This window comes from Rissa tridactyla, chromosome 4 (genome assembly GCF_028500815.1).
Source record: "Rissa tridactyla isolate bRisTri1 chromosome 4, bRisTri1.patW.cur.20221130, whole genome shotgun sequence".
Taxonomy (NCBI): Eukaryota; Metazoa; Chordata; class Aves; order Charadriiformes; family Laridae; genus Rissa; species Rissa tridactyla.
Genome location: NC_071469.1, coordinates 81,581,931 through 81,601,943, shown reverse-complemented (window position 1 = coordinate 81,601,943; position 20,013 = coordinate 81,581,931). Strand labels below are relative to the sequence as shown.

Here is a 20,013-nt window from a genome sequence, read left to right as displayed (position 1 = left end):
GGGACAATCTGTGTCTCTAATTGCTGTCACTGAAGCTGAGATTCATTATGTGACTTTCCCATTAAAATGTGAGCATTAATTTGTATAATGAAATATCACCCACTGCAGTGTTCATTAGCCATGCCCTACTGTATACTGCACATTGTTAGCTACCTAGAAACTGTAGTTAATTTCACTAATGGATATTTCCCTACTTAGTGTTTGGTAGGAAATTTATACTGTAACATTACCTCTTAAACTTTTAAGGAAATTTAAATTCAATCAATTATTTTCAACAAAAGTTTGGGATGTCATTAAGACAGGAGAAAAGGCATGCTGTACAATGTTAAGGATGGGAAATCTGGAGAAATCTAGAGAAATGAAAAGTCCTTTTAGTTCATCTTAGAAATGTAAGAATAAAGGATGTTCAATACCAAAATTGTCTCCTCTTGGAGCACACATACCCATTTTCCTTAATTATTCATATTGCTCATCCCACTACAAGCGCCTTCAGAGAATGGCAACAGGCAGTCTTTTTTTAGGAAGAAAATGTGGATTGAATTCATTTAAAACAGCACCATTTTTACTGTATTTCATCAGCTCATCTAAGCAAGTTTTAAAATTGGCTAGTCACATTTCCAAGGGAAAACGCAGTAACACTGTAAATGTATATAATACAGCTAATACATGTAAGATGTGTGTCATACACGTCGTAACATACTCAGTCAATGGGCACAGCCCTGCCAAGTTTTTTTCTTCCTATACCTCTCTTTCTTAGGTTTCTTCTATTTATCACAACCCAAACCTTCTTCAAGGCGCCACTTTGCTCATGCACATTATTCTTTTTTCATTACTCAAGGGATTTAAGTGGGCCAGTCACACTGGGAATATACCTCAGCACCTGATGACCACACAAACCCAAGCTGGTCTACATCTGCAGTAGCTTCTGAATGCTAACGCAGGGTGCAAAGAAGTCCTAGAGCTAATCCAAAACCAGCCCCTACATCATGTGTCGCTTGTCAAAGGCAGAACGTAAGAAATTTTCATTTTTTACACTTAACTGTTTCTGTGCAGTCCAGAGGCCGTGACGAGTAAAAACCACAGCCATTTATTTGATTTCAGTGGAAACTGAGAGTGCTCCAGAACATAAAGAAGACGCTCAGCTCTTTGAATGAAGGAACCTTACACTGCTGTCTGCAGAGGGGAAAAACAGAAGCTCTGGAAGCATCTGGCATATGGCACGTTATGGGTCAGAGATACTTGGATGGTTTTCTTTTGCACAAAGTCTGAGGATCTCTAAGCCCCCTGTGTCATATCTTCTCAGCTCTAGTATATATTATTTTATAACCAGAAATTGAATCACAAAGTGACTGGTCCACCCCCCTGTCTACTGTGCACTACCGGTGCGCATACATGCTCTGCCCTTGTTTCTGCAACTCTTCACGCGGTGAATTTGTGTGAGTTAAGTAGGTAGCTTTGAAGCAGCAGGACCATACAGCCCTTCTCTATTCACTGGTCAATATAAAGATGTCTTCTAGGAGGGCTACAAGAATTCTGTGTGTCCTCTCTAAGCCCCGAGGCTCTGGAGCATTTTACCCTGAGAGTCCTTCCTCTCTTCTTTGGGGGTCGAACTAAGGAACTGTCTCGTCCTTCAACTGTTTTTAGAGCAAGAGGAGAAACTCTGATTTCACATAATTATGCCCTTTTCTTCTTATCATATGGGAACAATCAGAAATCATATCTTACTATCTTCCCCTTAAAGCTCTTCCTGGCTGAATATCATTGAATTAGATAAGAAGAAAAATCCTCTACAATTGTGTGTTGGGACTCAACTGAGCGTGCTAAATAAAACCTTGATTATTTTTTTTTCTCCTTCAGAAGCTTATTATATGATAGCAAACTACACAGAAACTGAGACTCAGTGTGGAGAAGGCTGCAACCGTGAAATATCCAAGGGAAGAAAGAAGCAACCCAAGCCACTAGCGAAATCTTCTAAACCAGAGCACAGCTTCCTCCTCTTGCGGAGGATTGAACGGCTTCTCTAGCTGTTTTGGGCCAATTGCCACAGAAGCACCTCCTGGCTGGATGAGACTTTGGGTCTTGTCTTGGCATGCGTACCAAACCAACCTACTCGTGTGCCTCCAAACACACAGATGTTCGAAGGAACCTGACTTCTGCTGAACTGCTTGAGCTCATCCCTAACAAACAGGTGCTGTGAGAACAAGAACAGTAATTGAGTTAATGTAGTGGAGAAACACAGTAAAGTGTTTTTTATCAGTCAGTTATATGATCCAGGCATATAATAAAGACAGAGTGTGACATAAAAGGCAGGAAACTGTCCCTGATAAGTATGAGCTAACCAATATTTGTTTAATAACTGGTATCTATTACATCATTTCCATTTACTGCAAAGCAACTTAATTTTTATTTAATAACTCTAGTAATTTGCTGATTTACATTTTTATAATATTTATTAGGATTATTTCCAATATGTAAAACATTGCTCCATTTAAACATATTCTTGTCATTATTTACAAATACTTTGTTCTCAACCTAATGGAAACTGATCTTTATCTATTTTAAATTTATAATGATTTTTAAATATATTGCAAATGCTGTTTCAACAGTACGTATGATGTTTTCTTTTTTTTTTTTTGTTATTTTATACATGGTTTCTTTTTTCTTGTTTTAATTTTGTTTCATCAGTTTTAATATGCAAGTTTTATGGAATATTTCCATTGCAATTAAGCTACTTTCCATTAGTCCTAAGCCACAAATACCAAACGTGTAATCACTGCCATCTTTAAAACAAGGACAAAATGACCACTATACAATGAAGCAAAAGGGAGAGCTGGGTATCCTCAGGTTATTTTAAAGAAGTTTTCTTTTCATCTCCATTAGTAAAAATGTCAAACTGTTTAAACCTCATAGTTACAAGATTATTTTCCAATAAAATAACTACCATTTATTTACTTTTACTACATTAGAGCATTAGAGAGCACACAAATAGGGTTTTCACTGTGTTTCTTCTTTTTTTTTTTTTCTTTTTTTTACAAAGTCCAACACACGGAAAAGAATATTCCTGCCCTAAATGGTTTGCAATCCAATCAGGGTGCTAAATTTTAAAATTCAGATCAAATGAGTGTAGTATACGCCTATTCCACAACCCAAAGAAAGAAAAAAAAAATACAATGAACAAACTTTCCCATCTCAGCAATGACATTTTTTTCTTTAAATAATTTTCAGCCTTCACTTTCAATTTTTCAAAATCAGGCCTCACATTTCCAAACCCAACATTATGTATTACACCTGTGCAAACACATAGGAGAAAAATGACTGCTGATTTTGGGAAGGGAGGAAAATACTGCTTATCTGGTACTTCAGTGAAATAAAAATTAACAGTGAAGTTTTCCCAAGTAGGAGGTACAACTGGGAAGTATTTCTTCATGCAATTTATTTTACTTTTCTATTAGAAAAGCGGCAGTAAGATTATGAAATCTTTTTAAATAGTTTAAAAAGAAAATGACTCCACAATTACAGTGCACACTATGTCTGTTTACAAAGAGAAGTATCTTAAATCTCCAGTTTTGCACATTCTCCCAAAGCCTACTATGATACCTAAGACTTGGAAGAAAACATTGTCGTATCGGCCAGGTAGAGAATTTCTAGTAATGTCAACAGGACCTGAGGATATCAGCATTGTATGTCAGAATTTAATCCTGGATAGAGCAAGTCTTCTTAAACATATACTGTGTCTCTACATGAACCGTAGCATGCACATACGTACTTTAAAGCAAAGTATTCTAATTCAAATGGAGTGGTTATAGTTTACTAGTATGGAGAGCAGTCCACCCAATGAGGGACATACAAAATAAAGTGAGAAGCCAGTAAGTCTCTGTAAGGTAGAAATGCTGTGATTGTTACTAAAATAAAACACGGTAAATTTTACCACGGTGCAAAACATGGGAGGTTTTACTACTTACAAGTAGTAAGTCGTGTGAGTTCTGGTGAAAAAAAAAAAAACGCAGATGCCTGAAGCTGATGCATTCATATGAACAGTGAGAGGTTAAAAATGAGCGTGCTAAACGGAACAAAAATAGTAACTGAGAAAAACATACAGAATCCCTAAGCAGATGCTAAAGGAAGGCCTTTGAAGCAGTTAGTATAACTAAGTCTGAAACCAATAGGCTTATGCCTATTGAAGGACAAGGGTAATTGAAGGAAACAGTGATGAAGCAGGGAAGGAGACAGAAATAACCTCAACTGGGAAAAGATGATTCTATTAAAGTGGTCTTTATCCAACAACACATTCCTTGTGCTTTTATTTAAGACTGTCATATATCTTTCTCAAAAGACTTTCTCCATCTAATGAGTCCAAATCTACACTGGGAATTAAGGCTCCTAGCCACATATTATGTTACCCCCCCCACATGGCATGTGTCGACAGTGCTCCGCTCACTTGTTCCTCTCACCTGTATGTATTCTCAAGTGGACCTTTAAGTGATGGGACGTTCTGAAAGTTTTTCCACAATATGGGCAGTCTTTCATGGCAGAACCAAGGCTCCTGTCTCTCAGTAAAGCTGGCTGCTGGACTCCTACAGATCTCCCAGCTTCTTCTCCAATGTCTGCAACACAGAAATGTTCTCACATCACTTCAGCACATGTCAGAAGTTGTTCTCACTAAAACTGCTAACACAACACAAAGTTAAACATGTCAATACTACACCTGTCTATTTCATTCTTTAAATCTGACAGAATGCTGACAATTCATGTATTTTCTTGTTATTGTCTTAAATTATTTCATCTTTCCAATCATCATTTTAAGCAGCATATGGTACCTTTATATTGAACTGAATTATACAAGAAAAGAAACAGCTGTGTCAGCAGCTGGTTTGATTTCTTCTTTTGCTTAGTTCCTATTAATTTTTCCCCCAAAAGTTTTAGATTGTTGTTTTGTTGAATCTATTTAATTTATAAGTATTGTGAAAATCTGTATGCTTTTAGAGGGAAAAAGTTTGCATCGGTATATTAAAGCCTCCCATAACAACCGAATCGCAGTGACAGGGGGATCCAACAGGAATGGTGATGTCCACACACAAAGCTAATCGACAACTTCTGCAACATTTCAGCATTGGCGTCACAACACAGGAACCAGTGAGCGACCTAATATCATGGGAAAGGAGATGAAAAAATCGGTCAGGTGAGGGGGAATTCCTTCTCCCTCTCACCCGCAGCTCCTGATTTTCTCCTTCAGTGTTCACAGCTACACTTACTCTTCGCATCGTAATACAGTAAGTGAGACTCCAGGACATCTCTTCGCTCTCCTGATATAAAGAAACAGACATTCTGAGCCATCTTGAATGAGCTGCTATTATCCAAGCAGGCTATGAACAAAATAACTTACGAAAGACTGACATAAAAATTGCAAAAATGTAGGGCATTTTTAAAAAGTCATTATTCAAACCACACAAGACTCATCCATCATCGTGTACTTAGCGGGTCATGCAATATCACGTATATGTATCAACTCACAATTTCACAAAAAAGTACCATGGCAAATGTCGAAATTCTGAACCAGACTGACGCTACTGGCAGAGCGCAGAGGTGCAATACACATGGACACACCATCACACCCCTACGCAAAAGCTGGGCTCTCGGGGTTACATTGAGCTGGGGAGCACACAGTTAAAATCTGCACGCAGAGTCTTGATTATTTCAACCATAAACTACTGACTAAAAATGTTCTGTCTTTCCCCATTTCATATGTAACTAAGGCTGTCAGGAAACATAGTGCAGTTTACACAGCATTGCCTTTTAAATGGAAGTGATGGGACATAAGAAAGACTTAAACATTTGTCTCTAATAAAAACTATTCACACAGTAGCAGAGACCCGAATACCACATTTCTGGAAAAGGTAACACTAACAGGCATTTCATTATTTATTATAAAATGGTCCCTCTAAACTATTTCACTTAAAACTGAAAGAAGGGGATGATAGAGTGATAAAAATACATATATATATATAAATGCTTATTTTAGTCATGTATGTAATCAAGCTATTGCTAGTATTCAAAAGGCAAAACGAGTTTTCACATCACATTCTTGTTTAACGTTTTCTGATTGTTCTTAGACTGCAGAGTTAAAGCACAATATTTAAGTTAGAAAGCTAGTAACTGTCATTTTGAATTATTCACAAGTACGTGAAGTAACACACTGCAGGAGTTTATTTTGTCTTTACAGTCCAGGAAAACATATATAGGTTCTAGTCTATAATTCCAGTCTCCCTAAAGAGTTTAGATTTTCCCCTTTTTTCTCCTCCAAAGTTGTATATAATCATGTCTTAAGCTGCTTCAGGAAAAAATGAATTCCTGCGTGCAAAAAGATTTTTCTGAAGTGCAAAATACAGAATGCATGATGATAAACTGCGGGATTTTATTTTGGTTTTCAATAAATACTATATGAGCATTATAGATAAATATATAGATAAAGCTAACAAGCCACTCAGGAGGAATTTACCGAATAAGTCTACTAGTTATGTTTTGCTATATGTCACTCTAAATGATGGCCTGTTATCCATTTGCCTTTTATCTTTCTATCTAGAATATGTGTGGCCCAATAAAAAAGAATAAATTTGTAAGATAAACAGCTCGCTTTGCAGATTTAAGAGTCTAATTTTCACTTTACACAAAATTGAATTTTTTCAAGGCAGCGAGACGACTGAGTTTACTCTAGCACTAATCCCTCTGAAAAAGCAAACTGAAAACAACAATGAAGCAAAGAAAGATGTGGGTGGTCTGAAGAGTTTTCTTTTAGATTTAAGTAGACATACAGTAGATAGCTCCAAAGGCTTTGCTCCAACAGGGGCCTTACCTTGAAGAATTTTTCTTCCCACAGTGAAAGCATTCCTAAGACTTTAAAGCTGGGCTGAGGGGTTTTCTTTTGAATTCCTCTGCCTACAAAGCCCACCGAAGCGCTGGAGGCCATGGCTACCTGAATGAGCAGCTTTACATCTAAGTCCTTTTATTTCAAACAATGAAAAGATATGTTCAAGGCTGCCGACTCTCCCCATCAAATGCTACCCCAAGTTCTTACTAGGGCCCTCTTTTGGCAAATCGCACCTATTTGTCAAGGCACTTAAGTTTAAAATGTGCTTAACTTTAAAATGCATTTAAGTCTCACTGACTCTGTTACCAAGGTTTTCTTTATACTAAGTCTCTTAAAGCAATCTATGGGAAGTGATGGGGGAAAAAAGCGACACAGAAAAAGGAGATGAGATCAGCAAGGAAAAAGTTAAGAAGCAAGCTGGTGCATATGGACTATGCCAACAACAGTGTACGTGCGGAATGAAAAATTTTCAGCTCTACGATAAACGTGTGTTCTACACCTCTGATGTCCCCTTTCTCCCGCTATTGAGATCCCCTTCCTAGGTAGAAACTCTCGCTCCTGTTAAATTGTGCAAAACTGTAGTAATGTTTTACAGACCTGCAGAACTAGGATTAGCCCCAGCAAATTAATTTTCTTTATGATTTACTCGGGATTTGAGCTATGGTTTTGGGGCTGCTCAATTCCGAGGATAAAAGACCAGGAAGGAAAGAGAGCAGTTACTTATCTTACATCCATTGCGGTTCACTGAGTTATGTGGTCTACATGATGTGCACTCAATGCACATGAGATTCGACTGCTTTTTTTACTATCTACTTCCATTATAGGCAGGTCTCCATCCTGAATGTCTTCCTGCCCATCCCTACCTTTCCTGATTCGAGTGCAGGAAATAACAGAACAGGGTATAAAATATCCTATAGATGTACATGCTAGATGTCAGGCTTCCGAGCCTTGTCTCCGAACTTACTTTTGCTGAGCTTTCCTTTCATTTTGAAAGCATCTATTCACAGGAAAAGCCATGGACAGAAGTGCAAAAAGCAACGTTCAGTTCTGTATATGAAACCGGTCTCTGTGTCAGTATAAGGAAAAGCCAACAGCTGCGAGACCTCCAGCTGCCTCGTGCGCTGTACCTGCTGGGCAGGCAGATACCGCTCCATGGCACAGGACTCGGAGGAATTCAGCCATGAAGCAGCTTCTGGGGTGGTATGACAGGGACATCTCTTGTGTACCACGCCTTGGCTACACTTATAACCGACTGTGGGCCTGTTCTCATGGGACAAACGCAAGGAAAGAAAGTTCACTTTAACATCCGTATCGGAAGGTGGCAATTAGCCGCCTAACTAACGAGCCAACTTGGTCAAGAGGTGAGCAAATCTATTTGCCACACAGACTGAATTAAAATTAAGCAATCCATAAGATCAGTATTTGAAGGACTAGCCTGTCTTCAGACAGATGCCCGCTTCTCAGGAGAGGAGGGACAAAAAGCCACCACTCCTCACCTAGCATGGAGATGACCCGTGTAGTACCGCAGGCTGCTTTCACACCCCCGCGGCGCCTGGAAAGGAAATTTCCGCAGAGCCAGGTAATCCCAATAAACAGTTTCGAGCCAGGAGCACTTTTAACAGCACCAGTTTGAAAGACAGTGGGACACACACCAGCGAATCCTTTTTTACAGCAGGTATCTTACTAGGTATCAGAAACGATCTACCCAGAAATGAGCTGCTGCCAGGGCTGGCACTGCCCTCAGCACATGGATAGAGATGCTACAGAGGCACAACGCCAACTTCAGAGGATATTTCTAGAAAAAAGAAGACAAACTTAGGTGGATAGTGAATCTGTGTACTCAAAGCAGAAGCTATCTAGGCAGTCATATGAAGAGCAAAAGAAAAAGATCTGAAATTTCCATACATGTTCTGCAGGGATGGGTCTGTAAACATGATTAGAAAAGGACTGATTGCTTTTGTAAAAAGAAACCTGTTGGATAGGTAGCAGCACTGACTTCAGTCATGCTAGCAGCCAAATTTTCAAAGGAGAACCTACATACACGTCCCGTAAATTTTACAGGAGTTATTTGCTGCATGTATGTGACAACACAGGGATTCACAAAGAGGTACTTTCATGTTTGAAGGAGCTAAATTGCAGTCCTCGTGCAGACTAAATTATCAATGAAGTCAGTTGGAATTTGTCGACACAAGGATTGCCAAATTAGCCAAAACCAGTCAATCGCATAGAAAAGGTAATCAACTCACAAAATAGGTAATCACGTTTTTCAGGCGTTATTAAAGAACCCTTTGAAAATGTGGCCAGAAGCCTTTAAAGCTGCACATAATCCCAGATTTTCATATATTTCTGAAATTCAAAATATTTGTAGTTCTTTAGAAGTTAATGAAACACGGTGCAACAAGCGGTACTGACCACGGTTATTCTTTGATGATCTATGAACCACCCAGATTAGCCCATCTTGTGGCAGCAAAAATGATATCCTGAATCTAACATCAAGAAGGAAGCTCAAGAACAAGAAGTTCAGTGTGTTAATCCTGTCACTGCTGACACCTTTATGCCAGTATGCCTGGACTCGACCTGTATAGGGAAGCAGTATAGGATATGCAAAGTTTCTGGGAAAATATGCTTACCTTTCCTGCCTATTCCTTAGAGAAAGCTTTAATAATACTGAAAATAGTGGAAAACAGGAATATAATTAGGGATATAATTAAGCATATTTTTCTAGCTACCTGAAGTAGCTTCAATTAGTATGCGTCGATGTCAATGAGAACAGAATCTGGCCCAGTGCTCATAATTTGAAATTAGAATCCTATTAGCAGATGTCACTACACTTTTTTGCTAGTGAAGTTCATGGCTTAAAATGAAAAAGTGTAATACTGCTAAATATTACAGTTATATTTTAGGCCTCCGGAAAGAGTTACTAATGTCTTAGGTCAGGAACAACTTGCTGTCTCTATTGTTTCATCAAGGATTTAGGTTTTATAATGACCATATATGGGAATCTTAAACTGTTAGGCATTAATATGGATTGGCAGAGAATTTGTTTAAACAGAGAGCTATTTTAGAAGAGAATTGGAAAGGAGGCCTACTAGTGAGAAAACAGCATTCACATTGTTTGTATTATTAGAAATAAAGATTATACCAAAGGTTCCATTGGTAAATAAAAAGATACCGCTTCTGACATCAGCCTTCCCACTTAGCCCTCTGAACCACACAGGCAAACAAAAGGCACGAACGGCCCTGCCTCTGCTACCCATTAGTGCATTGGCAGATTTAAATTTAAAATACAATCTAAATTAAACTGAAGTAAAATGCCCGCAACCATTTATATGAGGTTAGACATTTAGACGTGGGCAAATGGCAGTCATAGCCGATACCCGGGGCTCCAGGGGAGCTCCCTCGGCGTTATTTCAAGCACAAGAGAAAGGGAGCCAAAATATTCTAAATGATTTTTTAGTAACTGGTTGGCTGATGACTTGGGGGCAGCACATAGACTTCAAGCCCATGCTTGGAGCACATGGCACACTTGAAGATTGGTGTCTTTCACACCTCATGGGTGCAAAACACTTTGCACGACAATACTGCACGTCTGCAAACGTCGGTTGTGTCTTACTGCTTCCCACTGTGGTACACATTCTGAGAAACATGCAAGAGGCTGTACATGCAGCACAAAGAGACACCAATAGACACTTAACCAAAAATTAAGCTTTTGTTTATCACAAAATGTTTCTTATCCTCTTTTTTCATTTTAATCAAATTCCCTACAGAGTTTTTGTTTTGGACTTCTTAGCGGTCTTACTTTTCAAATTGTTCTAAATCTTTAAAACCTTTTAAGATAATCAAAGTTCAAACACAGTTTCTGAGTACATCATTTTAGCTGCCTGATTTGTTTGAAGAATCGTGTGACCAGAAGACACAGAAAATCAAATGTAGTACTTAAAAAGGAGGGTTGGTTACTTGCCATTAACTTATAGAGCTCACTTTGGACTGAAAATTAAGCATATTGAAAAAAAATCATGTTTTTTGAGACAACATTTTTTGCATGAGACCTTTTTAACTTTATATTTATTTTTTTTTTAAAGAAAGAAGACATCTTAAGCACCTTACAATATCTTTCATTTAACAGTTGGCAGAAGGAAACTCCCAGATGAACATTGGCCTGTGTCTTTCTCTTTAACCAGCTGAGTGATCCAAGCTTTTAATAAAGCTGTTCCAATTATTGTAAAAGTCATCTAGTACCTTATAGCCACAAATATTGACAGTTTATTGCACAACGCATTCATGACATTTGAAGGTCACATCATACATAATACATACACTTTTATAAAAGTGTCTGGAACAAAGAGATACATGATCAGCAATTACATCTTACCATTTAAGGGTATGATTTTATACTTATTTAAAATGAAATACTATATGCAATGCAAATTGTTAATAAAACACAAAATAGTTCATTTTCTGTATTTATTGTTTTATTAATCAGTGATACTGATTGTATCACAGTGAATTCAGTTGTACAAAATCAACAGAACGCGGTCCATGCCCCAGGAAGATTACAGTTAAATATTATTATCCTGCAAACCATCACACATCATCTTAGCTCAGCATGGGAAGAAAGTGAGCTTAAAACTTTAACCTCGTTACTGCATACCTGTCCGGCCCTACTGAATTCAATGAAACTCCCACATTTAGAATTTAATCAGGATCTTAGTATATTATTGAAATATTAGTTTTGATAAAACTTAATCAAAGTGAAATGGAAAAGTGCTGAATATTTTTTTAATACATGCACGTGCAGGCATATCAAACTTCTTCATCCTCTTCCAATGCTCATGACTTTTGAGGCCATTCTAAAATCACATGCACATGCACAAATGGTGTAATTAAAAGGTGTAAGTTGCAATTTATGCAGTCAGACCTTTGCACAGTCCTTCAATGAAGTCAACAAACATCAGAAATAGACAAAGCATGGCCATGAGAGTGCCTATCTTTGGTTAAATAGTCTTAATTTTTATAGCATCACCACTAGGTCCTGGAACCTACACTTACCTAATGAGACCTGAGCTTGCAGCAAATGACCGTGGACCACTACATCATCCCCTCTAACACAATTTTTGCTGGTCTGTTTCAAAATCCTGCTATCTTATATTTCCTAAGCCCTTACATGCAAGACACTTCCACCATCCAGCTCCTTCACTGGCTTTTCAGTTCTGCTACTCCAAAATCACGGCTTTGAAATCCCGCTTCTCTAATTTGACTATCGATCAAAGCACTTCAGATCCCAAATCACTGAGTTTGCCAGATGATGTTCATGAAATTCTACTAGACTTGTATAATATTTCCACAGGAAAAGTGGATGCTTTAGAAGAGGATGTATTTTGTCATTTATCGATGATGAATGATGGGTCTGTTTGCTATCTTGAATGTAATGCTAGTTCCTCTCAGTGATGGGCTTCTGCTTGTTCTTGCTTTCTTCAGAAGCGCAGACCTGAGCTGCCAGAACACCTTATTATACTTCTCTGTACAGAACACATATCTTCACAAGCAAAGCAGATACTTACTCTTTGGATCAGCTATGGTGGGTTCAAATATGTACTCATGGATCTTTCCTTGGTATTTTGCCTATATTCTTTGTCAGCTCTCTTCAAAATTTACTCTGGTGTTCATTTATACGTCTGATAGCAACGTTAGCTCTCAAAACTTCCATACAACATACTTTCCATGGTTTTCTCCTCCTTTTCTTAAAACAAGCTTAGAATATTCTGGATTTTTACCAAACGTTCGTGCCAACAGCGGTCTGTGATTCTCATGAAAGCCTGTCTCGCTAGTTTTCTTACCCAAACCCTTGACTCACCTGTGTTAGCTTTGATCCTGTCACCTCAATTTGAAATTGGCACTTGATTACTGACCAGAGAAGACAAGGTCTTTCCACACTTCATACAGATTGTTTACTGCTTTTGAGAAAATTCCAGTGGGGAATCTAAGCAGAGAAGCTATCCAACTGGACCATCTTTTGGATTTGTATGTGTTATTTGTAGGCAGGTGTTCAGGTACCAGATGGCCTTAAAGCCCGTACTACTCAGGTTATAGCAGCTTCTACAGGCTGTCTGCATCATATTCCCATCTCTGAGATTTGCAGAGTGGCTACATGGAGCTTGATAAACACTTTTACCTAGCATTGCTCTCCTGATGCCAAGGCTAGATCAGATATCCAATTTGGGAGAGTTGCCTTACAGTCCCTCTTTAATTAAGTACTCCTGATCTCCTACTCCTGGGATGGATTGCTACTGCTGATTAAGCTCCAGAAGTAAGGATCTGTGGAGGCAATTTCATGAGGGAGAAAATGAAGTTGCTAGCTAATCAACTAAAATAACCATTAACTGGACTTCTGTGAATGAACATATTGCCTTCTGTCTGCTTCCACACTTAGCCTGTTTCTTCCACATGTTAGCATCTCTACATACCTATAAACCAAAGAGGTAAGGTGTACTTCATTATGACCTCTATCTTGTTCCTAAACTACATGTGGGACAAACAGAACCATACGGTGCAGTGTACAGGCTACACTATGAAGAAAATCCGAAACGGTGTCAGTAAACTGTAGGAAAGATGCTGAACCTGGGTGGAAGAGACTGGCATTGAACCTATTTTCTCCGGGCTCTTTCCATCTGCCCAACAATGCAGAGTCTGAGAGACTTTAAAAAGCACACACTAACACCCCACTCCACGTAGTTTTCAAAATCCATTAATATCTTTTAAAATCTTTTGAGTAGTTGTATGGAAATATTTAATAACTACACTGGCCAAGTTTTACCCTGAGTTGCTGGGCTTAAACAAATCCAAAAAACAAACAAATCATTTTTTCAAGTCAGAACCACAGACTTGCCTATGTTGTAAGTAGCCCTCGGGTCATCAGGTAACACTGGAGAAGTTTTTGCATACTATTGATTAAGAAAACCCCTTTTCATTATTATTAGTATCTTATCATAGGGTGGCAAATTCAGCATAGAAGTTCTGGTAGAAGGTCATCAGAATTTATAAAAGTTCATTCTAATAAAGAAAAATGTAAATTATTTTAAATGTCACAGGAACATCTTTTGTAGAAACCAGTAAGAAAGAAACCAACAATAGAATCAGTCACTTAAAAACAACTGTACAGGTAGCTAAATTACTAATTTCCCCCTCAACAAAATGAGAGAGAATTAAGGACTGTCATTCCATTTACAGATTACTGATTACAGAGGTGCTGACAGGGTCTCCAAAAAGTGAATAATGTCATGGTGTGTGTTACAACATTTGGACAGACTATGATAGTATAGACTTTTCCAGTATCTGTATTTTCTTACTTTTTCTAGTTACTCAAACTAAATGACTGCTTTGAGCTAATACAAACACCTCTGTAAATAAGTTTTCTCTTGTTTAACTTCTTTGGTACATGCCACATAAGTATGATTTCCAACTTCTTTCCCCATTTCACAAAAAGTGAGCTGTACTTGAAGACACACTTATGAGGAACTCTGAACTGATGAATCTATTTTACTAGCACCCTTTTGCTATTAAAAAAATATAGTGAAACTCCTGTAATTGACATAACAGAAAAATATTGCTTAAATTCATTACTTCTAATCTAAAGAAGGGATCCTTTAACTGTTTAGGCATTTTTTTCCTCCTCATTGGTTTAATAGTGTATTGTGGGCATACTGAGACCACGGTGTCTTTAAACATGATATTATGTGAATGGGCTCATTAATTTTTTTGTACTAATGATGTATGTGAAAAAGTACATACTATGTCAGCCTGTATCCACGTTTGTGTAAAACAGCTGTAAAATACACCGATAGCATGCTATTTGTGGGCTACGAAAATATGAAATGCTACCTATGGACACAATATATCAATAATCCGGTTTCCCTATTCTACTCCAAAAATATAAAATTTTTCATCTGAACTATCCTGGTAAAAAAAAAGAGAAAAAATAATATTTTGAATGCTCTCCTCTGATTTAGCTGAGCTTGTGGCAATAACTGATTTAGGCATAGGCTTCAGTATGCTGGAATGATCCTGAAACTAATTTTGCATGTGTTGGAGTTGGACTCTGGCCATGCACGTCAGTATGCTGGAACAGAGTTATCTAAATCCTGAGCCTTATTTTACATGTGCTGGTGTTGGACTGTGGCCCTGCAATCTTTTAGGTCTCCATCTGTAGCTATCAAAGCCAGGGTGTGCCCAGCCACTCGCTACTGCTCACTGCTTTCCTTCCACAGGAAAAGCTACAGGCTCACAACCACCCTCCCGCACATCGGTGTGACCGCGAGATCTTCAGAGTCCTGGCAGGTCTCATCACCCTTCCTCTGATGCCTCTTTGCTGCCATGGCCGGCCTTCTGCAGCGCATTATACTTCCTATGTCACTATAATCCTAGATAGTTATCAAGTTCCACATCAGCGACGAGAAATATTAACATCTCGGACAGATGTTCCCTCAGATTGAGTGAGCTGATTCCCCTTTCAGTACTAGGTAAAACAGCTCACTAATTTTTGAGCAAGCTACGGAGACCACAGCTCCCAGACTGACAGAAGGCCCCTCTGAGTTTCCCAGCCTGCCAGTGCTTTCCCTGCGACCATCAGCCAAAGTGATTTGAAGTCCTGACGGTCTAGTCAGAAGCTAGCAGTTGTTTTCTTCTGGGGAAGGGGACAAGAAAAGAAAAAAAGCAGGCGCTCGGAAACCACATTCCTCCAAAAAATGCAATAAACACTGGCTGTGCACAGATCTGGAACACCAACGCAGAGGCAGTAACGGGGACTGAGCAAAGCCAAGGTAGGTAGTTGTACACAGTATTTAGCATCACCCTCAGGAGACCTGGTAGCCTGGAGGGACATACAGACTGATGGTAACAAAATTTTTGCAAGGCTCCTTCCACTTGTTTACAGTTCCTACACATTAATCCACTAGCAAAAACATATTTTGGCCTGCAAAAGCATCTGTAAAATTATAAAATAATCTGGATTAAATTATTTGCTAGCATTTTTCTCTACCTGAAATTAATGACATTTTTCGCTATCGAGCCTACCAAACTGAGGAAACAACTTCACACTTAGGTCAAAATTAGACATTTGAATGAAGATCGGGCATTCTCCTGTGACTGGACATCCACAAGTTAGCTGCCTCAGAGACAGAGGAAGAGCTATTTTAGAAGAAGGAGGGTTGTTCCATCTCTTAACTTATTAGCGATGCACTTTCTTCAAACTCCAGTGGTAAAAGAAATTCAAAACCCAGGTAGTCTGCATGCACGGAAGCACCTTTTGTTTAATAAATAATTCAACCATGTATTCCTTTTTAATTTAAAAACGGTCTGACTGAACAGTCAACAGAGTGAACTGAAGTTGGCAAAATACAGTGTTGAAAAATTAAAAAGTGTATTCAAGGCCGTATTCATTTGCTTCACTTCTCATATACTGGAGAGACAGGCTGTGCTGAAGCTCTAACTTTTTTCTTTTCCTGTTAAATTATACACATCCAGTCACATGACGCTCGCTTGATTTTGAAAGCTGCCTTGCCCTGGAATTATTCTGTCTCTCCTTCTGTTACCAGCTCAGCAGCCACTGCTCCTCTACCTCATGAACATCACCAGAAATTCAGCCAAAATGTTCTCATGAGCTCCTCTGCCGTGCCTGTGAGGGCCAGACTGAACTTTATCGACCATCTTGGAAAATACTGTAAAACATTCTGGAAATATTGAAACCATCATCTGAATGATGGTCCCATATATTAATAAGTGTACGGTAAGGTACAGGAGACACATCTGAGAGGAAAAATCTGCAGATAACGATGCAATGAATTCAGTCCCATCCCAGGACCGAATTTGTAACATACTATTGCAAACGCACATAAATACTTGAAATCAGTCGAGTGCATTTGGGACTGACTGATCCTCTTGAAAACAGTCAAAAGCATATAGGACTATCTAAGTATGAATTCACAGGCTCAGTTTCTGTGAAACAAAATTCTTAGCAGTAAGCAGCTGAGGATAAGAAGGAAAAAAGCAAAAGCAAATAGAGTCAATTCTTACATTTAGCCTTCTGCACCACAATGATTAAAAGAATTTCTCGCATCTTAGAGCAGACAGCAAGGAAAAAGTAATGCCGTGGTGAAACCTCCTCATTTTGGGTTCCTGGGGATCTGCCCGTTCCCCTGGCCATCCCAAAGCAGCAGCAGGCACTTAATGCCTTCGTAACAAAGCACAACCTCTTAGTCTCCACTCTGCTGAGTCTTTGATTCCCATCGCTGTCAACGGCGTTACAATGCTTTGGCACCCTTTCTGATCAGCATCTCCTGAACCAATGACCACTCTGTAACCATCGCGCAAATCCACCAACACGAAATTACCGGCTTGATGATGCTCACGCGACTTTAAATGCTGACAGAAGGAAATCTTATCTCAGGAAGGTAAGATATGCAGGAAAGAAGATCTTTACAGGGAAGAATAGGGGAAACCTAACCCTTACGAAGTAACACTGACTTTAAAGAAAATGACACAGCAATAACATATCTTTCAAAGTGGACATACTTATTTAAAATGTATGTTCTTAATGCCACAGGATGACAGACATGAGTTACATTTGGAAGAGACAGAAGTTTCACAAGTACATCTTGAATAATTCCACAGCATATGGAGGAAGACCATCTTTTTATCAAATTTTCACTATTCTGAACAGCAGTAAAGTTACCTGCATATATAGGATGAAAACACTAACCAGGCCAGATAAACACTTCTACAGACAGGAAACTTTCAACACCTTGCTCTGTTGTGACAAAACAGCCTAGGAATTATATGTACAGAATAAATCTCTGAATCTGACAAAATCTGAATAAATGCAACAGGGTAACTATAGACATTGTTCAGACCCAAACTCCTACCCTGCAAGCCAGAGAGTCTTAAGATTCTAATTTTGGCTGACTACTGGCTTACACTGAGACACTAGCAATAAGTACTATCTCAGTGAACAGGCTAATTTAAACTCCGAGAATGCAGGCTACTGCATTTGTGGAGACACATGTTTCCATGCCTTTTCAGGATGGTACTAGTGGGAGCCACTCCAATAGCCTGGCAAGCCCACGCAGAATTTGGTACATAACAAACTGGCTTGCAACCCATTACATTTGAAAGCTGTCTACAGTGGAACTGGCCAACCCAACAGAGTAATGTATGGGGTTGAGAAAAGGTGAACGGCAGTATAAACTGGTCAAATGAAACTAAAATAATTTCAACAATTTCACTAGTCCTGGTTCTTTTCTGGCTACAGATTCTGGGATACCTTACTACAGATATGTGCCCAGTCACGAGGGTCATATGTATTTGTTTCAAAAAAGGGATCCTGTTGACTACTGGGCAGTGGAGCTTGCTGAGACATGCTGAAACATTTTAATAAAGGGTGGACAACCAAAATCTGTTACCGCTTAAAAGTCAGTAACTCTATACTTCTATCATCCCAAGTTATATCATAAAACTGCAGGAGAGTAGCATCGTGTATTTAAAATAAACAATGATGGGAAGATGCAACGAAGGAAAGGCAGCTCAGATACCAGTCAGGACGTTGATGAGTGTTGCAGACCAGTGGAACTGCACTCCAGAAAAGAACTGCTGGATAGACCGTCCCCTGCAGTACTGCTCCAGTGAGTACTGTTCACCAAACAACAACGCACTCCCTTCTCTGTATTCCAGGGTTCTTTTCAATTAATATTTGTTTTAGTTATGTTGAATCACTGCTCATCTACTAGGATATTATTTGATTTTTTTTAAGAAATTCCTTTCTTCTTGGATACGCTTTCACCACAGTTTTTTTGAAGTATGAGAGTAAACACACAGTCCCTATGATGGCAATTTCCATTCATAGTTTGACAACTAAATGTTGCAATGTTACTTGAAACTCCTGCCTCTTATCTTTCAATTTTTTCTTTAGGGAAAAACAGCACAGAAATATATTCTGTCGTCTATTTGAAAAGATGCAGATATAATCCACCTATGATAATCGCAACTTTCGGAATTAAGACTGTGATCCAAAACAGCAGTATGATCTACATTTTAACCACAGCTATTACAATCAATGAAGCCAAACATCCTCCACACGTTTACCTTTATTCTGATGATGCTTTGCAAGACTTCTGGCTGAGAACGCTTTACATCAGTAAGCATTATTGAAAATATTCCCTGAAAAATATGCATCCTAAGACCACAGTCAAAGGAGAATTATAGATAGGAGATGGTATGCGTCCAGATCTTTCTTTGCTTTTTATCTATGGTGCAGAAGTTGCTAGCCATCAAATGTTTTAAATATCTGAGGGTCTTCTGATGGCAGACAACCAACAAGATAAGATCAGTTAGTAGTAGCTGACTGTCAACATCACAGGCAAACCCACCGCCTCTGGCATTATCTGGGACTTTGGCTGGCATGGTCATTTGAGGGAGCAATGGCAAACCAGCGTTTCCCACCGGGGCAGGGGATACTAGGGACGCTGCTGAAGCACACTGACAGCACAGGAACTGATGGCCGTCGTGCTGGATTCCACCAAGGGACCAACCCGTTCGCATCTTCCTACAGACTGTACCCTACCAGCAGCTTTAGCAATTTCAGTGGATCTGTCTGCACACTAATGCACGCAAAGGCACCAAAGCTTTCTTTCAAAACAGATTTTCTTAACTTGGACTACCAGGCCCTCCCCTGTGCAAAAGCAGAAGGAAGTTTTGTGGAAGTTCAATAAAGAATTCTCTTACCCAACAAATTTGCTGCAAATTTGCTGCAAGAACAGATAAGCCGTAATTATTTTTAGAGATTTTTCTTTTGAATGGCAAATTAACCAAATACAATAAAAAATAAAAAAAATCAATTATCAGTCCTAATTAAAGACAGTCATGTTTCTTCCCATCCAACTGAACTCTGGCAGAAACTTTCGGGGCATCTGCAGTCTCAGTGACACTGCTCTAAACAACAAATTTTAAAGTTCAGAATCTACGTTCTGTGATGATCCAAGTCCTGTCCAAATCTCTCCTGAAGTTCTAAACCTGACCCCGCTAGATCACACCCAAATCATATGATAAAGAGCATCAACCATTAATGGTTTCCTCTATGGCTCTATTGGCAGAATAGACAT

The 20,013-nt window shown here is 38.9% G+C and overlaps 1 protein-coding gene across 9 annotated transcripts in view; it reads right to left on the bottom strand.

Annotated features, from left to right (window-relative positions):
• The window catches only part of ZNF536 (zinc finger protein 536), a 349,578-nt gene that overhangs the window by 130,766 nt on the left and 198,799 nt on the right, over positions 1–20,013 (bottom strand). For all 9 annotated transcript variants that reach the window (XM_054201283.1, XM_054201280.1, XM_054201282.1 and 6 more), the window contains one exon: positions 4,452–4,604. In XM_054201283.1, the coding sequence (XP_054057258.1) occupies positions 4,452–4,604 (153 nt within the window). The remainder of the gene's footprint in view (positions 1–4,451; positions 4,605–20,013) is intronic.